This window comes from Choloepus didactylus, chromosome 1, assembly GCF_015220235.1.
Source record: "Choloepus didactylus isolate mChoDid1 chromosome 1, mChoDid1.pri, whole genome shotgun sequence".
Lineage (NCBI taxonomy): Eukaryota > Metazoa > Chordata > Mammalia > Pilosa > Megalonychidae > Choloepus > Choloepus didactylus.
Window position 1 is genome coordinate 85,726,691 of NC_051307.1, and position 18,863 is coordinate 85,745,553.

The 18,863-nt window shown below is 42.9% G+C and overlaps 1 protein-coding gene across 2 annotated transcripts in view; it reads left to right on the plus strand.

The window, feature by feature from the left end:
- Positions 1 to 18,863, plus strand: part of PLA1A (phospholipase A1 member A) — a 42,483-nt gene that overhangs the window by 13,274 nt on the left and 10,346 nt on the right. Inside the window, exons 2-9 of one of the 2 annotated variants that reach the window (XM_037836119.1) lie at positions 4,435 to 4,636; positions 6,329 to 6,506; positions 7,010 to 7,118; positions 8,624 to 8,725; positions 11,176 to 11,265; positions 12,950 to 13,117; positions 14,544 to 14,633; positions 17,445 to 17,553. In XM_037836119.1, coding sequence (XP_037692047.1) covers positions 4,435 to 4,636; positions 6,329 to 6,506; positions 7,010 to 7,118; positions 8,624 to 8,725; positions 11,176 to 11,265; positions 12,950 to 13,117; positions 14,544 to 14,633; positions 17,445 to 17,553 — 1,048 coding nt within the window. Of the gene's footprint in view, positions 1 to 4,434; positions 4,637 to 6,328; positions 6,507 to 7,009; positions 7,119 to 8,623; positions 8,726 to 11,175; positions 11,284 to 12,949; positions 13,118 to 14,543; positions 14,634 to 17,444; positions 17,554 to 18,863 lie in introns of both variants that reach the window. The other variant, XM_037836112.1, reaches the window with a different exon arrangement.

Consider the following 18,863-nt stretch of genomic DNA (forward strand, 5'->3'; position numbering starts at 1 on the left):
AATCTAATCTGAGAATCACTATGTTTTAAAGTCAGTTTAGTCCATTTACATATATTTGGATTTTTAATATATTTCTATCTTTTAATTTTGGAATTTTCTTTTCTCTTTTTCACTGGGCTTTCTTGCCTTCTATTGGGTTAATTCAATTTTCTCTGTTCTCTTTTTTCCTTCTACTAGTTTAAAAGATATACATTCTTCTGCTATTCTTTTAGTTGGTATTCTTAAATTTTTAACCTATATATTTCAATTAACAGAGTCAGAAGTCAATTAATACCTTTATTTTCTTTCTGAATAATACAAGGATCTGTAACAATCTTTTATAATATTGTTTCCTATTATTTCAGTGCCTCTTTTCTTTTCTTGCCCCCCAATTAGTCATCATAATTATTGTTGCTTTATATAATAAATGCTAATATAGATTAATATGTATATCAATTTCTTTACTCATTATTTCTTCTCGCAGTCAACTTCTTCCTTCCGGAAAAATGATTTTGCTTTTTACTTCACTCAGTTCTATGAGTAGTTAGTGCTCAGTCTTCATCTGAATATGGCTTTATTTCTCTTCATTCTTAGATGATAGTTTAGCTGGGAATAGGATTCCAGGTTGAAAACTATTTTTCTTCAACATTTCTGTTTGCTATTGTGCCAATTGAGAAGTCTGCTATCAGCCTACTTGTTGCCCTTTTATGGTTAATTTAAAACTTGCCTGAGTGTGTTTAGTGTTCTGCAGTTTTATTCTGGTATGTCTAGGATAAGATTTGTTATCTTTTATCTGGCTCATGGCTCATTTTACCTCTTCAATTTGAGGAGTAATGTCTTTCATCAATTCTGGAAAATTCTCAGCCAATATAGCAGAGTGATTAGGAGTTGGGATTCTGGAGGCAGATGGCCAAGGAATTCAAATCCAAGCTCAAAGTCTTAAGGACCATGTAACTTTGGAAAATAAGAAAATAAGGAAAGGAAAATAAGAATGGTACCTGCCTCACAGGAATCTTATGAAAGATCAAATGAGCCAAGAGATGTAAAGCATTTAGAACAGGTTCTGGCACATAGTAAGCACTATAAAAGAGAGGCATTGTGTGGTAGTTTGAAACTGTTGTGTACCCCATTCCTGTGGGTGTAGACCTATTGTGGGTGGGACCTTTTGATTAGGTTACTTCAACTGAGATATGAACCACCTCATTCAAGATGGGTCTTGATCCTCTTGCTGGAGTCCTTTATAAGAGGATAAAACACACACAGAAGCTAAGAGATGAAATTAAGAGATGCTTACAGAGAAGAGCATCAGAGAAGCTGAGAGAAGGAGCCACTGAAGCCAGAAGTTGAAAGCAATGGAACCTGGGAGAGAAGGACCAGCAGATGTTGCCACATGCCTTCCCATGTGACAGAGGTGTCCCAGATGCCAGCAGCTTGTTTCCAGAGTCCAGGTATCATCCTGTTGATGCCATGAGTTAGACATTTTTACAGCCTAAGAACTGTAAATTGTAAGTTAATAAATCCCCATTGTAAAAGTCGACCCATTTCTGGTATATTGCATTTCAGTAGCTTCAGTAAACCAAAACGGGTGTTATTATCTTTTTGAATATTTGCCTTCTTCAATTCTCTATTTCTACAATTCTAAAAAGATGTAAGTTAGACTGTCTTAATCTATCCTCCATGCTTCTAAACCTTTCTTTTATATTTTCCAACTTATTGAGTTTTCTATGTGTTGTATTCTAGATAATCTTATTTCATAATCATAGTTCCTTTATGAGTTTGTTTTGTTCACATAATTGGGATCATTTGACATACATACAATTTTACATCCTGCCCTTTTCACTTAATCTTATGGCATAAGAAATCCCATATTATGAAATTAAAAAAAAAAATCATATATTTACTTTCAATTGCTTCATAACACTCCGTGATCTGCACTGTGATTGTTTATTCTTTTCTCTATGTTCAAAGTGTAATTCTTTGCAGATTGTCTGATACTATCATCTCAAAACTCCAGGTTTTGGATTTTTTTTTTAGAACATATATATAAAACTTATTTTTTTATAAAATGAAATGTATCTGTCTGCCAGTGGTTACCTCTGAGTAGAGGTCTAGGATTTGGATGTGATAGGTCAAAAGGGGACTTTTGCTTTGTTTGAAGCATTCAAAAATTTGGGGAATACATTCATTTTTTGGTAAATAAAAGTGAATCTTCTTGAAAAAAATGTCAAGATCCCAGACCTGTGCTTTAGGGTGGTAGTACAATGTATAAAAGGTGGGGTCAGGGGCTTGGCAGTAAGCACAGTGGAAGAAATTGTGGCCACCAAGAATGCCTAGGGGGTAGCTGAGGTGACTGTATTCCAGGATGAATAGCTAGAAGAGGGGAAGTGTTTTTAGTTTCCTTGGCTGCTCAAGCAAATACCATGCAGTGGGTTGGCTTAATCAGTGGGATTTTACTGGCTCATGGTTTGAAGCTAGGAGAATTCCAAAACTGAGACATCAGTCAGGCAAGGCTTTCTTCCTGAAACTGGCATTCTTGGGCTGGCTGCTGGTGATCCCATACCTGGGCTCCTCTGTCACATGGCAATGCACGTGGCGGCCTCTCTTGGCGTCTGTCTTCTCTTGCAAGTTCCATTGTTGTTCAACTTCTTGCTTCCCCTGGCTTTGTCTCTATGTGTCTCAGTTTCATTCTGCTTGTTGAGGACTCCAGTGATAGGATTAAGACCCATCCTGATTGAGATGGGCAACGCCTTAACTGAAACAACCTCGTCCAAAGGTCCTACTTATAATGGGCTCACACTCACAGGAATGGATTAAGTTTAAGAACATGTTTTCCAACCACCACCAGGAAGTTAGAATATAGCAGAGGGGCTAAGAGAAAGTTTGGCATTTTCTCATTAACTGAACGTGAAGGTTCTGGGGTGGTAGGCAGATTGGAAGTTCCTCAGCACCACCCTGGGAACTTGTGCATGTTTGAGGGTTGGAGGGGCAGATTTGGAGTTGGGGCTGACTCTGCAGATTGTCTACATCAGGGCTTGCAACAATGAAAGGGCAAATCCCAGAGTCCAAGCTGAGGATGGGCACGGGTCCTTCCATTGGGGCCCATTCTCTGCACAAAAAGAACCCTAGACTCGGGGACAGGCATGCTCTTGAGCTTATCTCTGCACCCTTTCTTTAAAAAGCCAAAGGCTGAGTAAAGCAGATGAGGTAGTAAAATTGGGCATCCCTCTTTCTCATGTAATGTAGAAGCTCAAGTTCCAGGCTGGTGAATACAAGGGTCTGCATTCCCAGAGTGGGTCTGACCCCAGGAGTGTCCAAGATCTGATTGCTCAGAAAGAGATGCAAGGCAGCTTGGGGACCAGATCCAGGGCTCAAAAGCTGAGATGGTAAAACCTCTGGTCCACCTCAGTGATGCTCCAGAAGGCTGCTCTGCATGAGATAGTCTCAAAGGGTGGGATCCCTATGATCTGCTCATAGAATCACATCCCAGTGCACCCCAGATTCACACCCTTGTTGCATATATGTCCCTCAGTTAACCTGTGAAGACAGATAACAATTCTAGCAACCTAAAATTGCTGTTTCCTTAGAAGGGACCTACATAAACCAAAATCTGCAGTCTGGACCTCTCTTCTTAGCTCTAAGTGTAAGTTTGTGAGCTTAAAGATTTTGTGAATTGCTTTGTCCTGCAGCAAACAGCAAGGTAACTACTAACAGTGCTGCGACTGGGGCTGTGGGCTGTGGGTCAATGAGCATCCTGCTGACCCTGCAGTCTCCTCCCTGTAGTATGCACTGGGAGTCAGGTACCACACCTTTTATCATAGTAGACATGGGGGTGAGATGTTGGGTGTTGAAGATCGATCAGATTTTTAGCTCCTGGGAAGCTGAAGTTTCATGCTGCCTTTCTCTGTTCAGCATCTTTTAAGACCCTTCAATGGCTTTGGCCAGAAAATACCCAGTTTCAAAGGATATAGTAAGGTGCTACAGAGTAGGTGTAGTTTGCTAAGGCTCTTCTCTACCATCTGGACAGGCAGCCATGGGCTGGGCACTGGAAGGCTATGGATTGGCTGTGGGCTGCTCAGGACCGAACTAATTAGGTTGGGGTGAGAGGTTCAACTTCTTTAGAAAAATCCTCTGGCATCCGGTGTTCAGACTGGAGTGAGCCCAGTCACCAAGGCAATTGCTCCTTTGGTTGCCCAGGTTTCTCTATAGACATTCATCTCACCATAGCTTTCATCTCTTCTAGTTGAGCAATATTCATATTCTTCTCTGGTATTTTATCCTTAGGCATGAAAAATACTCACATATTTTGGTTACATAATTGACACAAACTTTAATAAATAAGTGAGTCTGATTATTGCACTAGCAGATTTATAATAAACCTTATGCCTGTAAGTCTCTGTTTCATCCTTCCTTCCAGCCTAAGAACACAAGGGTGTTTCTTGTTTTCTCTCCCCATAGGGGATGCATCTCTTACCCCACAGCCAAACTGCACTGACTTCCAGAATGCCAATCTCCTCAGAGGCACCAATCTCAAAGTCCAGTTTCTCCTTTTCACCCCTTCGGATCCTAGCTGTGGGAAGCTAGTGGAAGAAAGCAGTGACATCCAAAATGCTGGGTTCAATGCCACACTGGGAACCAAGATAATTATCCATGGATTCAGGTAAGAGCTAACCAACCAGCAGACTCTCCTCAGATAAGAACTAGAAAGTGGCCATAATGCCATAGGAAGTTAGAGGGGAGCGGGAAAGGGGATGGATTAACTGACTATTCCATGTTCCATCCCTCACTTCTGCTGTCTTTGCAGGTGCCCCATATCCACACGCACACACTTACGTAGTTGCTTCTTGTTGGTGATAATCATCACTCCTTCACTTAGTCTTATCTACTGGCTCACAAATAGTAAATACGTGTGACCCTGAACAGTCACTAAAGCACATTGAACTTCTGTTTTCACATCTGAATAAAGGGGTGATTGTAGGGATGGTTTGACTGGTCTTATCCTCTCTGAAGTTTGATTTGTGTGATTCATCTCAGCCAGTGACTGTGATCAGATAGCTGGTAACAGCATAGTGTTTTTACCCAGGATGTTATTTCATCTTCTTCATTTCTTTTCTGGTTTCATGACTTAAGAAACTGCTGCCATTTCTATCATACCCAGACATTAGTGTTTCTCAGAAGCTATTCACATCTCTTTCAATTTCTCCAATGCCCTGAAGTCCAAATTTTGTTGTAATATATAGTTACTGAGTATTAATTCCATCATCATCCTTCTGTCCAGTATCTTCTCTCCAAAGACCACTGAGAAGGGCAGAAACAGAAAGGTGGCTGGGAGGCAGGAGGGAGAATGTGGTGACATGGTAGCACTAGAGAGCAAATGGAATTGGGGGCATCTGATGCAGATGTAGGTACAGAGACACTGCATAGAAAGTCACCACTTCCTGATCTCTGGCTTCCCTCTGCCCCCTGAAATCTCTGGACTACAAGGGCCCAGCCACAGTTATCTGATACCTCCTCGCCCTTGTACCAAACTCTGTCCTCTAGCAAATCTTACAATCAGGCGCTATCCAAGGCTGAGTGCGTACTCCCAACCCAGAGGTTGCTAATAGAGCTGTCTACTCCTTAATCTTCCAAAGTCATATTCCATGGGGCACATCCAGTTTGCATTCCTCTGTCTTCATAAGCATGCTCTGAGTGTCCCCATGCCTTGGGTCACTGAGAAAACTTCTTTCCTGATCCCAATCCTTTGGAAAAACTTTGTGAAAATTTTTTAATCATGCTCCTTTTCCTAGAAAAGTCCTATTATATTTTAAATTCCAGAAGGATAGGGACTATATTTAATTTATCTTTTTTTCTTGCAAAGCACCAAGCATAGTGCTTGGCCCATAGGTCCTCAATAAATGTTTGTTGAGTGACTGACTGACTGACTGAATAAATAAATAAATAAATGAAACCATCCTCAAGGAAAGAGCTTATATTCCAGAATAAAAATTAAGATTGCAAATCAACTCTATGGTACAAAGCTATCTTTGCCTTTTCACAAATAATACAAACAGGATCAGTACATATGGTTTGTGTGGTTTAAACATTGTACAAAGTGTCTGACCCTGGCACAAGGCTGCATCTGTCTTTATAATGTACACATATGTGCTGACAGGGGCCCTTGTAGCTTGGAATTATGTCCTTCCTATGCTTCAAGTGCTACGTGATTTACTGCACATGTGCCCCACTCCTCTGAGGTTTGTTTTTTTCCTGGATTTGGGGTTAAGAAAAATTTCCTTGACAATGAATATCAGCTTGGCAGGCAATTTTCCCATCTTTTTTTTTTTTTTTTTTTTTTTGGCTCCGCGTGTAGGGCTTTAGGAACAAAGCCTTCCTGGATTGATAACTTCATTAGAACACTGCTGCGCGTGGCAGATGCTAACGTGATTGCAGTGGACTGGGTCTACGGGTCTACAGGTGTCTACTTCTCAGCCGTGGACAATGTGATTAAGCTGGGGCTCGAGATCTCCCGTTTCCTCCGTAAACTTTTGGTAAGTGGTGAGGTGTGGTTGCTTATGTTGGGGAGAGGGGTCAGAAAGAAAGCAGCGACACATGAGGAGGAACTTTAGGGTGGAAGCAGAGCAAACCAGTGATTTTAGACAGCTGGCCTTGGGTTCAAAACCCAGCGCTGCCCCTTACAGTGCTGACCTTGCAGGCTATTGAACCCCTGTGAGCCTCACGCTCCTCCTCTGTAAAATGTGCCGCTGCATGTTAGGCACAGTGAGTGTGAATTGCCTGGCATATGGTAGTCCCTCAAGAGGGAACAGCCATCTTGGTGACTCACACACTGTGGGCACCAAAGGGAAAGTGGGGATTGTCAGGGCTGGGAGCCCAGGAAGAGGGCAAGTGGCTAATGGGATGAGATCTCTGCCCTTCTCTCTGAAGCATGTGCAGTGTGTGCGTCATGCCCAGAGCCCTCTGCTTCCCGAAGCCTTGGGGAAACCGGCAAGACTGTAAGGCCCACGTGGAACTCACTGTGGATGCCCTGTTCCAGGTGCTCGGCGTGTCGCAGTCCTCGATCCACATCATCGGTGTTAGCCTGGGGGCCCATGTTGGGGGCATGGTGGGACACTTCTACAAAGGCCAGTTGGGGCAGATCACAGGTAACATCATTTCTCCCTGCCCATCCCCCAGGGCTTAGAGAGGGCCTTGGGAATGTCTTTTTATTTTTTGCTGGCCATGTTTTTTTTTTTTTTTTCCTCTTGTCTTTTTCTTTAACAGGATAACCAAAGATAGACAGTATTCAGTAAAATAAAACAGATGAAACAAATTTCTTTGAGACTGCACTGTCACATGCTACATGTAACCTAATTTTATTCATGATTTCCTTGGGACAGGAAATAGGTCATTCAGTAAGAACAAACAGTAAAAACAAAATACATCGTATCATGTACAACTTTTTTAAACTATAATAATGATGCACTTTTATTACTTCCATACACACAATTCTAACATTGTAGTTTTTTAAAAAAGTAAACACAAGCAGGACTGCTAAGAGCGTTTCATGAAAAAGTAATTCTTAATTTTTCTTAGTAGATACATCAAGCCCCCCAAAACACAAATACGATAGGTAGTCAGCAGACCATAGTGCCAAAGGAAAAAAGTGTATTTGCAAATAAATCTCAAAAACTAAGTTCACTTTCTATAATGAAATACAAAAAGTATACTGATTTGCTGAAATAAATAAGATGTGATGTATTAACCCTTCAGGAAATGTCCTTTTTGAGGCCAGCACAGGGGACTCTTCAGCCTTTGTTGCCATGATCATCATCCATTACCACTAACAGCTATTTATTGAAATCCTTTTGATGAAATCATATTGTGTTATTTCATGATCTCTAATATCAGTGTAACCAGCCATATTTTTCTTTCTGAGCCCCAGTTTCTATATCTGTAAAGTGGGTTGTAGCAGCTCCTCAGCCCACTGTGGAAATCACCTTTAGACGGTTTCAGTAAATACTGAAAGTGCAGGGAAACTCACGCTACAGGAACAGCTCTCAATCAATGAGGGACTAGAGTTGGTTGGTAAATAGCCCAGCTTCCTGGCCCCTCAGAGGGACAATTCTGAGCCATTTTCTACAGAGTCTCTCTCAGAGGATCCCCAGTGGAATGAGGCCCAATTGCCCACAGTGATAACTGGATCTGCTTTTTTTTTTTTTTTTCCCCTGGCAGCAGGGCAGTATATCTAAACCAAGACATGGGGATAGCAATATCTATTTCATGGTGGTTGTGAGGACTAGAGATAATGCTTATAAAACTTCCCAGCATAAGACCTGATCCATAACAACCCTCAAAACATTGTAGCTACTGTTATTACATGAGGATTAATACTACTCGCATTAACTGTTACTCCTTAGCAGGTGGCTGGTGTTTACAAGCTCATTTTAGAGCTGGAGCAACTGGGTCATTGAGAGGTTATCTCAAAGAGACAGCAGGGATGGGCTTCCTTGGGTAAAGTCGTCCTGAGCTAGCCTCCCAACCCTTGGATCCTTGCTGGGGACCACCATGATCTGAACCGGAAGGACTGCTAGGGTAGGTGTGCTGTGGGCCCAGGAGGGCTCCTGCATCTGGGAGGAAAGGAGCCCCTGACCGCAGTCTGTGCTTGCAGGCCTTGACCCCGCTGGGCCAGAGTACACCAGAGCCAGCCTGGAGGAGCGCCTGGACGCCGGAGATGCCCTCTTTGTGGAAGCCATCCACACAGATACTGACAGTGAGCCGGGTGGGGGGCTTCCTGGGGTGGTGGAGTGAGCACAAGGCAGGGGTAGGAGGCTGGCATCCAGCAGCATGATCCTGGGCATATCTGCCTTCTCTCTGAGCTTCTCTTGTACGGTGAGTGTACCAGCATGATCTTACATTTCATTATTGCTCTGTCACTCTCTGACCACTGAGAGGAATGGTTTTATTTTTAGCCAGCAGTGTCAAGAGGTTTCCTACTCATGAACCAAAAATGTTTGGTTGGGAATCTCAGTCTCTGATTCAACACCAAACCTTGAGCTGAGTTAGTTGTGAGGAGGGCATTGCTGCCCAGATGGTATATGGGAAAGTCAAGCTGTCTTTTTGGGTTGGGTGTGCCTGGACCAGGCGCTTGGGACATTCCACTCCTAGAGCAGGCACTCGGACCTGTCAGCACTTCCCTCCTCCCTGGAGGGCAAGCCCAGCCCTTCCATCCAGTGGAGTATGAGAACCTCCCCTCCTGCAGTGACTGGCACAGAAAAACTCCCCAACTCTGAATTCATAATGGCCAAATTAAACTCTTCTGTCCAACTGGGCTGTGCCAGGGGGGAGGGTACCTCCTCATTTCTGCCCAATTCCAGCAGAGTTCCTCAAGTACCCACGGAGTCTGTGCCAGAGTGGGGGTAAGGGTGGGGGTGCAAAGAAAAATAACTTCCTGTCCCTGACTAGAAGGGCCTGCAGCCAAGTGAGAGCTGTCTATGTCTCATTGCCTTTAGTCAGAGTCTTCTTTTAGCATCCAAAATGCTCAGATTCCTGATTCTGGAAGGAATATTATCCAATCCCCTTTCCCACCCTCACTTCATGGATAGGAAACCAAAGCCTACAGTCCTCTGTCTAGCTATGTGGTTAAGCCCTTTTGTTCCTGAATTTGCTAAATTAGGTGACTTTTTAGGTTCCTGTTTACCTGAGCTAGGCTCCTCGGGCCCCTTGAAAGTTGGAGCCTCTTCCTGATATGACTTTTAAAGAATCATCCCATTTATCCAATCAATATTTATTGAGCATATGCTATGTGGTAGGCACAAAAATGCTGCAATGAACAAGGCAGATAAGGTCCCTGCCCACATAGGATTCATTCATTTAATTCAGTAAATATGTATTAGGTACTCAGGATGTGTCAGGTGCTGTGTAAGTGTTGTGGATACATTCAGGAAAAAGCCAGGCAAAGGCCCTGCTGTTGTGGGGCTTATATCCATGTACGTTATAGACAAGATAATTATACATTAGGATTGTTATTATGAAGGATATAAACAAGGTCATGTGATTGAGGGTGACTTGAGTAAGGGATCTATTTCAGAAGGGATCACTGGAACAATCTTTCCAAGGAAGGGATATTTGAATTGAGATTTTGCAGATGATAATGAGCCAGCCCTTAGAAGAGCGAGGGGAAGAGCATTCTAAGTGGAGAGGGCGGCCAACAGAAAGGGCTTGGCATTGGCTGAGGACTTGGCTTGTTCTAGAGCCAGGAAACAGAAGCATGGAGTTAGAATGCAGTGAAGGGAGGAAGAGGAACTGAGTGAGGTTGGAGAAGAGAGAGGCAGACTAGGCTGACTGTGGCAAGGAGTTAAGTTTCATTCTAAGATAAATGAGAACAGGGTAGTGTTCTGGACTTCTTGAAAAGATTGCTCTGGCCGTTGTGCAGAGAATAGACTGTAGGAGGGCACTAAGGGAAGCATATGGAGGCCAGACGGAGGGTGTTCTCAGGAGTCCACGTGAGAGATGATGGTGGTTTTGGCAAAGGTGGTGGCAGTAGAGCTAGAGGCAAGTGGAAGGATTCACAGTAGATTTCAGAGGTAGAGCTGACCGGACTTGTGATGGGCTGAATGTGAGGAGTGAGAGAAAAGGAGAAGTCAAGGATGACCTCTAAATCATTCCTTAACCACTGGGTGGACGACATAAACAAATTCAAGCGGTTACTTAGAATAGTGATAGATGGTCTGGAGGGGAAAATCAGGGTCTTTGGCAGCTGGTCTTGACCAGTCTGAGGAACAGTCTGGGAAATGGTCACAGCAGTGAGATATGGCCCACAGACTCCTCTTAAACTCATCTCTTTGTAGTCACATCAGGAGAGCATAAAAATATGTTATGTGAGAGACTGTGGAAATTTGATCTATTGTGAACTAGTCTTTGAAGGAAAATAGAAACTGTTAAACAAGAAAATTTGCCAAACATAACATTTTGTGATTTATAAGAACTTGTGCTAAGGGATATTTTTCTGGAATTTATTAGTATGAGTATCTTATGAATCTATTGTTTCTTGCATGGAGAATCCCGTTAGAAAACTTCCTGAGAACTAGTTCTGCAATTTAGCACAGAGAGTGGGTGGGCTCCCGAGGACAGACCTCAGGCTCCGTTGCCGGTGGGCTCTGTGTGGGACCTGGAAAATATGCCCCTGAAATAAGAAGTTAATCAGGTGCTGCCTCCTTTCAGATTTGGGTATCCGGATTCCAGTCGGACACGTGGACTACTTCGTCAATGGAGGCCAAGACCAACCCGGCTGTCCCACATTCATTCATGCAGGTCGGAAAGTCAGAGACAGTTGAGTTTGGCTACTCCGGAGACGGGAATTATCCAACAGCCTCTGGTTGAGCCAACCAGTAAGGGCTATGGAAGATCTTTCTTACAGGGTCTTTTGCAATGTCCTGTAATGCCTTTCTCACAGCACTTGAATTGATGTCCATGGAGCCCAGGAATTCTGGGAGTCATGTGCCTGAAATTAAAAGCCTGAGTCATATTTATCAGTGACTGTCTCTGTTTCCTGCCCTCCCAACTTGTCTTAACTCTTGTGATCATCTAACATCACTAAAGCTAATAACCTCTGTTCTTCTCTGGGCCTAGTTTGTGGCATCATCCACACTAGCCACATCCTCTACAGATCCAGTTGTGGCAGACGCTAGCTAGCTGAAGGATCAAGCCACTGCATGACCATTTCACCAAATTTACTAAACTTAACAGTTCTCCAAAATCGTTTTCAAGATAATCTTCTTGAATACACATTGAATGAATATATATTTCTTCTCTTATAAATATATTCTTCTGGAATGCTCTTTTTGAATATAATCATTGAATATATTCTTGTTAGCATCAAATGTTAAATTTGTCAAAAGCTAAGCATCACAGGGTTGTTTGGTCTTCTTATATTCTTCTAATGTATGTAAATCAACATATCAGCATTTCATATGGGAGTTCTGTCTATCCTGATTTCTATCTACTATGGTTCTAGTCATTTTCTGCTTTGCCACATTTTTAACATTTTAAGAATTCTTTTGTCAATTTTATTGAGTAATCACTAACCTACTTTACCACATTTATTGATTTTCCAAAAACATGTTTCTTTTAACTATAAATTTTGTAGCAATTCTGATCAGATGGGATACTTTAAATGGCTTTTGACAATTTCTGTGCCATTTTTGTTGACCACTTTTCGTATTTTCTTCATGACACAGTTTGAGAAGAGTTTAGCTTGTCTCTGCCCAGCTCCCTGCAGCAGCTTGGAGCTGGGACCTAGAGAGTGTCCCAACCTCTAAAGAAAGTCAACACACAGCTCAGCCTTGGCTGCTGGTCCCAGGGAGGAGGAACCAAGGCGCAGGGGGAGTCTAAAGATTCCAGAACCCTAGGGTCATGGCTCACCGTAGACTTCTTAGCCCAGCCAGTCCCTCCAGTGTGGGCTGCTGAAAACTTTTAAGTAGTAAACAACAACAAACCAAGTTTCTGGCAAATAGGATATTTGGCAAATTCAGTGTATCAGTCACGTAGCCAGGTCAACCTCAGTATACTGGTTTTCAGAGATTAATCATGAACTGATGCTAACTCCCTTGAGTGTCTCATTCCTGGGCTGATGTGAAAAATTGGTTGCACGGGTTTTGATGGAGAAGGTTAAAAAAAAAAGCACAGATGGCTATCGATTTTGAAAAGTGGGGTCAGTGTCTCCAACTTTCTGTATGCTCCCATTTTCTGAAAGAAAGTTTGCATGATCATGTAAGAATGGGTCTCAAATGAAGCAATTTTCTTGATAAGTTTATGTATTTCAGGAAAATTGAAAGGAAACTGGTGAATGTAGCAACCATGTCTGTTGATAGTCAAAAAAGAGGCTTGGGGGAATGTCTTGTGTACTTACAGCCTGCTGGAATAGAAAATTCAGTAATAGGGAGGAAATTTCCATTTGCCTTGGACCAAAACCTTGGTTGTTTTTTCCCCCATGCAGGGTACAATTATCTGATCTGTGATCACATGAGGGCTGTGCATCTCTACATCAGTGCCCTGGAGAAGTCCTGCCCATTGATGGCCTTTCCCTGTGGCAGCTACAAGGCCTTTCTTGCTGGACACTGCCTGGATTGCTTTAACCCTTTCCTGCTGTCTTGTCCAAGGATCGGTAAAATGCCATCCCTTTGACTTCCTTTGACAATTTGGGGAAAGTTTAAGTCTTGCTAGTTGTCACCTAAGCCCTGATCTCTTATGCTCAAGAAATCTATCCAAATGGGGAAAGGAAAAATTCACTGTTGAGCTGCTCAGCCTGTCCTCACCTGGAAGAAAATGGCATGTGGCCCTCGGTGTCCACGCCTCACACTCTATACTGCTCCCTGCTGCCCTGCTTGCTCCATACACACCCCTCACACATGTAGCCTCTTGCTTGGAAATCCAGCCTTAGGATACTCTTTGGAAATATTGCTAGATAGACCAGAGCCCCTTTCCGCAATCAGACCAGATGCTTTCCAAAGGTCTTTCTAGCTAGGCCAGTCATTCTCCAGCTCCTGGGAGACCCTAAATCAAGGTTTTTGTGGGTAATCCTTAAGAGTGACACACATGGCCCACTTCAGAGGCATGAGTTTATGCCAGCCAGATGCCAGCTCGAGGGGTGCCTAATTGTTGGGCAGCTTGGGTGCATTTGTAAGTGATCCAGGCCAGTCTGGGGAGAAGGACTCCTGGTGAAGGCCAAAGGATCTGGTCTCTAACTCACCCTGTGTAGAACAGTGCTGCAAATGTCCTGGGGATGAAGAGCTCCAGAGAAAACTCCCAGGTAGTGGAAATGGATTCCTCCCCCACTGTCACCCCCACCTTCCATCCCTGGTTGTCACTCAGACCTGCAGCAGCCTGTCATTATTTATATGAATGAAATGGACACCAGCTTGACAAAATGTTGAAGTAGAGGTAGCTTCCCATAGTAAAGCAAATCATCATTGTTTCCTACATATTGGACCTACCTCATGATTTCCCCCAGCTGTGATGGGCCAGCTGGCGTAGCAACCACTTCACACTGTCTGCCCAGCTCTATCTCACACTACACTTTCCTTGCACTGAACTCCCCAGCACACTGACTTTGTACTTCCCAGAATATGTCATGTCTCGCATGTTGTGTGCCTTTGCACAAACTGTTCTCTGTCTGGAATGCCCCCTCCCACTCATCAAGCGTTATTCTTCAGGTCAAACACTTTCTGTTTCACTGTCTCCTACTGAACACCATACAGATGCCACTGAAACAACTGTCAGCAGATTGTTTTGCAAGTTAGAAACATAATTTCAACTTTCTTGTAATTATCTGTCCAGAATGGGCCAGATGATCTGAAAAAATGTACTTCTTTATTTGTGTGTTTATCCCCCCCCACACCCCTCCACCACTTCCTCCACTGGACTGAGTTGCTTGACTCCTAGGACTTAACGCAGCATATGGCACATAGTGGGCATACAATGTACATGTCTGTGGAATGAATAGGTGCATGAAGTAATGAATGCTTGGGTGGGTGACTTGGGACCCTGAAATGGTCCATAGGATTCTATCACCTTTGCTTCTTGATTTCCAGGTCTGATGGAACAAGGTGGTATCAAGATAGAGCCACATCCCAAGGAAGTGAGCGTCTACCTCTTGACTACTGCCAGGGCTCCATACTGTGGTGAGTGGGAAAAAAGTGCACAGGCTAAGTTCTGCTATTGTTTGGCCAGCAGAGTCCAGGGCTCCAGCTTGGGCTGTGTCCATACCAGTGTGGTGGCCAAGGTGGGAGGTAAAGACCGGCAGGGGAGGAATGATGAAAAGAACTGGGGCAAAGGTGATGTGGGAGGTGAGAGCAGCAACTCTGGTCTTAGAGAGAACCAGAACCACTAGAGCTAGTCCAACCCATTGCAAGGAAAGCGTAGTGTGAGATAGAGCTGGGCAGATGAGTACTTGGGGACAGCTTAGCATCTATATACTGATCCTAGATCCTTCCCCTACCTCACCCCCATGGAAAGATGTCCTTCAGTGCAGGTTCACTCTAGAATGGAGTCCATTCCTGGCATCCTCCTTTCTGCATACCTCTTTCTTCCTTCTTGGTGCTCGTCTGTTTTAGTTTCTTTTGCTGCTCAAGCAAATACCATGAAATGGATTGGGTTAAACAATGGAAATTTTATTCATTCACAATTTTGAGGCTAAGAGAAAGTTCAAATCAAGGCATCCGTCAAGGTGAAACTTTCTTCCTGAAGACTGGCATGCTAGGGCTGGCTGCTGGCAAGAATTGGTCCTTAGCTCGCAGCAAGGCACAGGGCAGCGTCTCCTTGGTTTCTCCCTTTTGGGTTGTGTTGATGTCCAGCTTTTGGCTGCTGTCTCTGTGGCTTTCTCTCTTTTTCTCTGAATTTCATTCTGCTTATAAAGGACTTCAGTAATAGGATGAAGACCCTTAACTGAAGTAACCTCATCAAAAGGTCGTACTTACAATGGGTTCACACTCAAAGGAATGGATTAAGTTTAAGAACATGTTTTTTCTGGGGTACATACAGCTTCATATCACCACACCACCTTATGTGTCTCCCACCCTGGCAGCCCTCCCAAGTCAGGGTCCCTGATGACTATCAAACCTCACCCTCTGCCTTCCTTCCCCTTCACGTACACTTTCCAACTGCTCACCATGTGCCCCAAGCACTGCATTTCATTGAATCTAAGATGTTGGTGATTGTAAAAGATGTTACATGTGAGAAAAGTGTATCTTAGAATCCGTAGAGTATAGTCTTAACCATCATCCCTCCTGAATGTATTTACATTTTAACTATACTTTCCAGTTTATGCTTGTTATTCTGGAGTCCTGTCTGGTTTATCATGTGTACAGGACAAAAGTGTGCTTGTTTAGGTGATAAAGTATATGGTACCCTAATTTTAATTGATTTTCAAATCAGCTTGTGTCAGGTTGTTGGGGGGATTTTTGTGGCAGGAGACGTTCCTGGTGCTAACGGGCCTGGTGCAGCGTGATGTGGAGCCCACAGCTCAGACTCTGCAGTCACACACAGCTGGATTCAAATCTCAGCTACCCATGTCACCAGCTCCATGCTGAGGAGCAAGTGAACCTCTCTAATCCTTTATTTCCTTATGTGGAAAATGGGGACAATGACAGTACTCATTTCAAAGAATAAATTATGAAGATAAAATGAAATAGTATACGTGGCATCACCAGCACAGTGACTGGAACCCATCAGTAATAGTTCCCTTCCCTTTGTCAATCAGGGAAATTGGGAGAAAAGTAGATAGGGGTGTTTCTACCTTCAAGCCCAGGGAATCCATGACTACCTCCAGGAACAAAGTGGGTTACCAAGTCAACTGAGGGCTCTTTACATGGATCAGCTCATTTAACAAGCAAATTCTTAGAGGTAGGTGTGAGGGAACAGAGGATCTGAGAGACTAAGTGACATGCCCAGTGCTACACAGCTGGGTGGAAAAATCTAACACCATGACAATCTACGTCCTATAATAAGCATCTGGGAAAGACAGAAAGGTGCAGCATTTAATGCTCTGTTCTCTTCTCTTCCTGTGGGTTCTTGGCACTTTGGCACCTGTCGATTAGTCTGTGACAGACCCCAGATGGGCTGTTGTACTCCTCCCTCTTGGTGCTCAGTCTACCTAAATCCATTCCCTGTCCTCCCCAATATTCTCCCATTAACACAACAAATGAAAAAGTACAAGTAGGGGAGACATGAAGGATTTTTCTCTAGCTACGTTTCAATTGCCAAAGGAGGACATAAAAATACTCTCAAGACCAAAGTTACCGCAAAATGCCACCAGGTGGGCCTACCCCTTAGAAAAGGCAAGGGTAGGGTGTTGGGGAAGCTGTCATCCTCCTTAACCTCTCTTGCCAGAGGGGCAGCAGGCCCCAGAGGTATCACCGTGAGCCGGGCTGCTAACCCAGTCCACGTCTATGGCATCCACTTTGAGAGCTCCAGCATCCCTGTGCTGCCCCACGGTCCAGGGGCCGCTTCACCAGATGCCGCAGGAAGAAAAGAGGCATTAGTCTTCTCCTGTGCACACAAATTGGCTCCCTGACACTGAACGCATTAAATTATGAATGAATTATTTAATATATGATAGGCAGATTTAATATATGATAGCGATCTTTGCAAGATCACTCTGCCATGATAATGTCACCAAACAGGGAAGGGTGAGACTTTCTAGCATTATATGTAATAATAATTGGCATTTATTGAATACTTCAGGTCTTGTCCTAAGGACCTTGTATGTATTAACTCGTTTAATTCTCATTCAGACTTGTCGGGTATCTACTATTCTTATCTGCAGTTTATACTTGGGGAAACTGAGGCTCTGAGATGACAAGCAGTTTGCTCCAGGTCACACAACTCCTAAGAGGTAGAATCGAGATTCCTAACTGCACAGCTGCTCTGGGGGGCTTTTTGCTTATTGCGTCCATTGACCTTTACCCTAGTCCTCTGCTGTTTTGCTTTCCTAGTACATCACAGCCTCGTGGAGTTCTACTTGCAGGAAACGAGAAACAAGGACACTAACATCAAGGTCACCTTCCTTAGCAGCAACGTCACTTCCTCGGTCAAGATAACCATGTACGTAAGTGTTCCAGTGTTCAATGGGATCGACCTCTCTCCTAAGGAGTTAGTTGCCTTTTTTTTTTTTTGATAGAAAAATTCTTTAATCAAGACAAGTTTACAGGTTGACACTATGGCTTAACTAGAATAAATCTGTCCAAATCAAAACAGATAGTAACTGGCTTATATAATATAATAGCAGAGTTCCCTCAAAACAGTGGGTCCTAATTCCATTGTGAAGCTCCTCAAAAGCAGAAATCCAATTATTGTGATTCAAAATTAGATGGAAACAATTATCTATGAGGCAATGCTTGTGATGGACAAACTTTTTTTATTGGCAACTTATAAACCACTGGCTTCAAGTATAACTCTACCTTGTATTAAATCATTTTCCCAGATTCATATAGTTTTAAAATGTTGGAAGTCTCTTTTTGCTATTGAAAAACATTCACTGACCTAATACTCAAAATGTCTTAGAACTCTTAATTTTGTTAACATTGGTTCACCCTGATTTAAGTCCATATATGTGAATATACAGACTATCATAGTACATAGTGACTCATTTTGGCTACTGCCTCAAAGCAACTTAAGTTTCCTCTCTTTGCAATCCTGTCACATACATGATGTAGAAATAAATGAAAATGAAAATTCCTTTCTAATACAGCCATGTTTTCAAATGGGCTAGTTTCTTTATATAGTTTTTACTTATGTTTACTGCATGAGCATCACGGATTTTTTTTTAATTTAGAAACTTGAGACATTTCTCAAAAATAAACTTTCATCTAGTAGTTCTCAATATTTAGTTACTAGTGCTTATAAAGGATATCTGATGGTTGATTTCAAGAGGGTTGATAACCCTAAAGCCAGATTCATACCAATTTATAACCCATTCTGCTCTCTGCAGGAAAGTCATATGATTTCACTGGATTCCCAGCCACAAAACTAAATTATCTTAAAAAATTAACACAAGTTTTCTGCTTCACAGAATTGCCAGTTCAACTTTAGTTGGAAAGCTAGTTGTCATACAAAAAAAGCAACAGACCACACATTGTTACAAAGAAGCAGGATAATGTTGCATAATATAGACTGTGAGATTAAAATTAACCTTTTTTTTTGAGAGTTTTTCTACTTTATTATAAAAAGAAGAAGCTTTTATGTGCTCAGAAAATACGAGATTGATCTTCGTCTTCCTATGAAATGCTACTGTTCAAACAGCCAGAGTAAATTGTCAGTTCAGTTAAGTCCCACCACATTCACTTGGGTACGGATATCCTTGGCTGCTGAAAATCTGGCCTTTTAGTGCACACAGTGATAAAGTCCCTTCACCA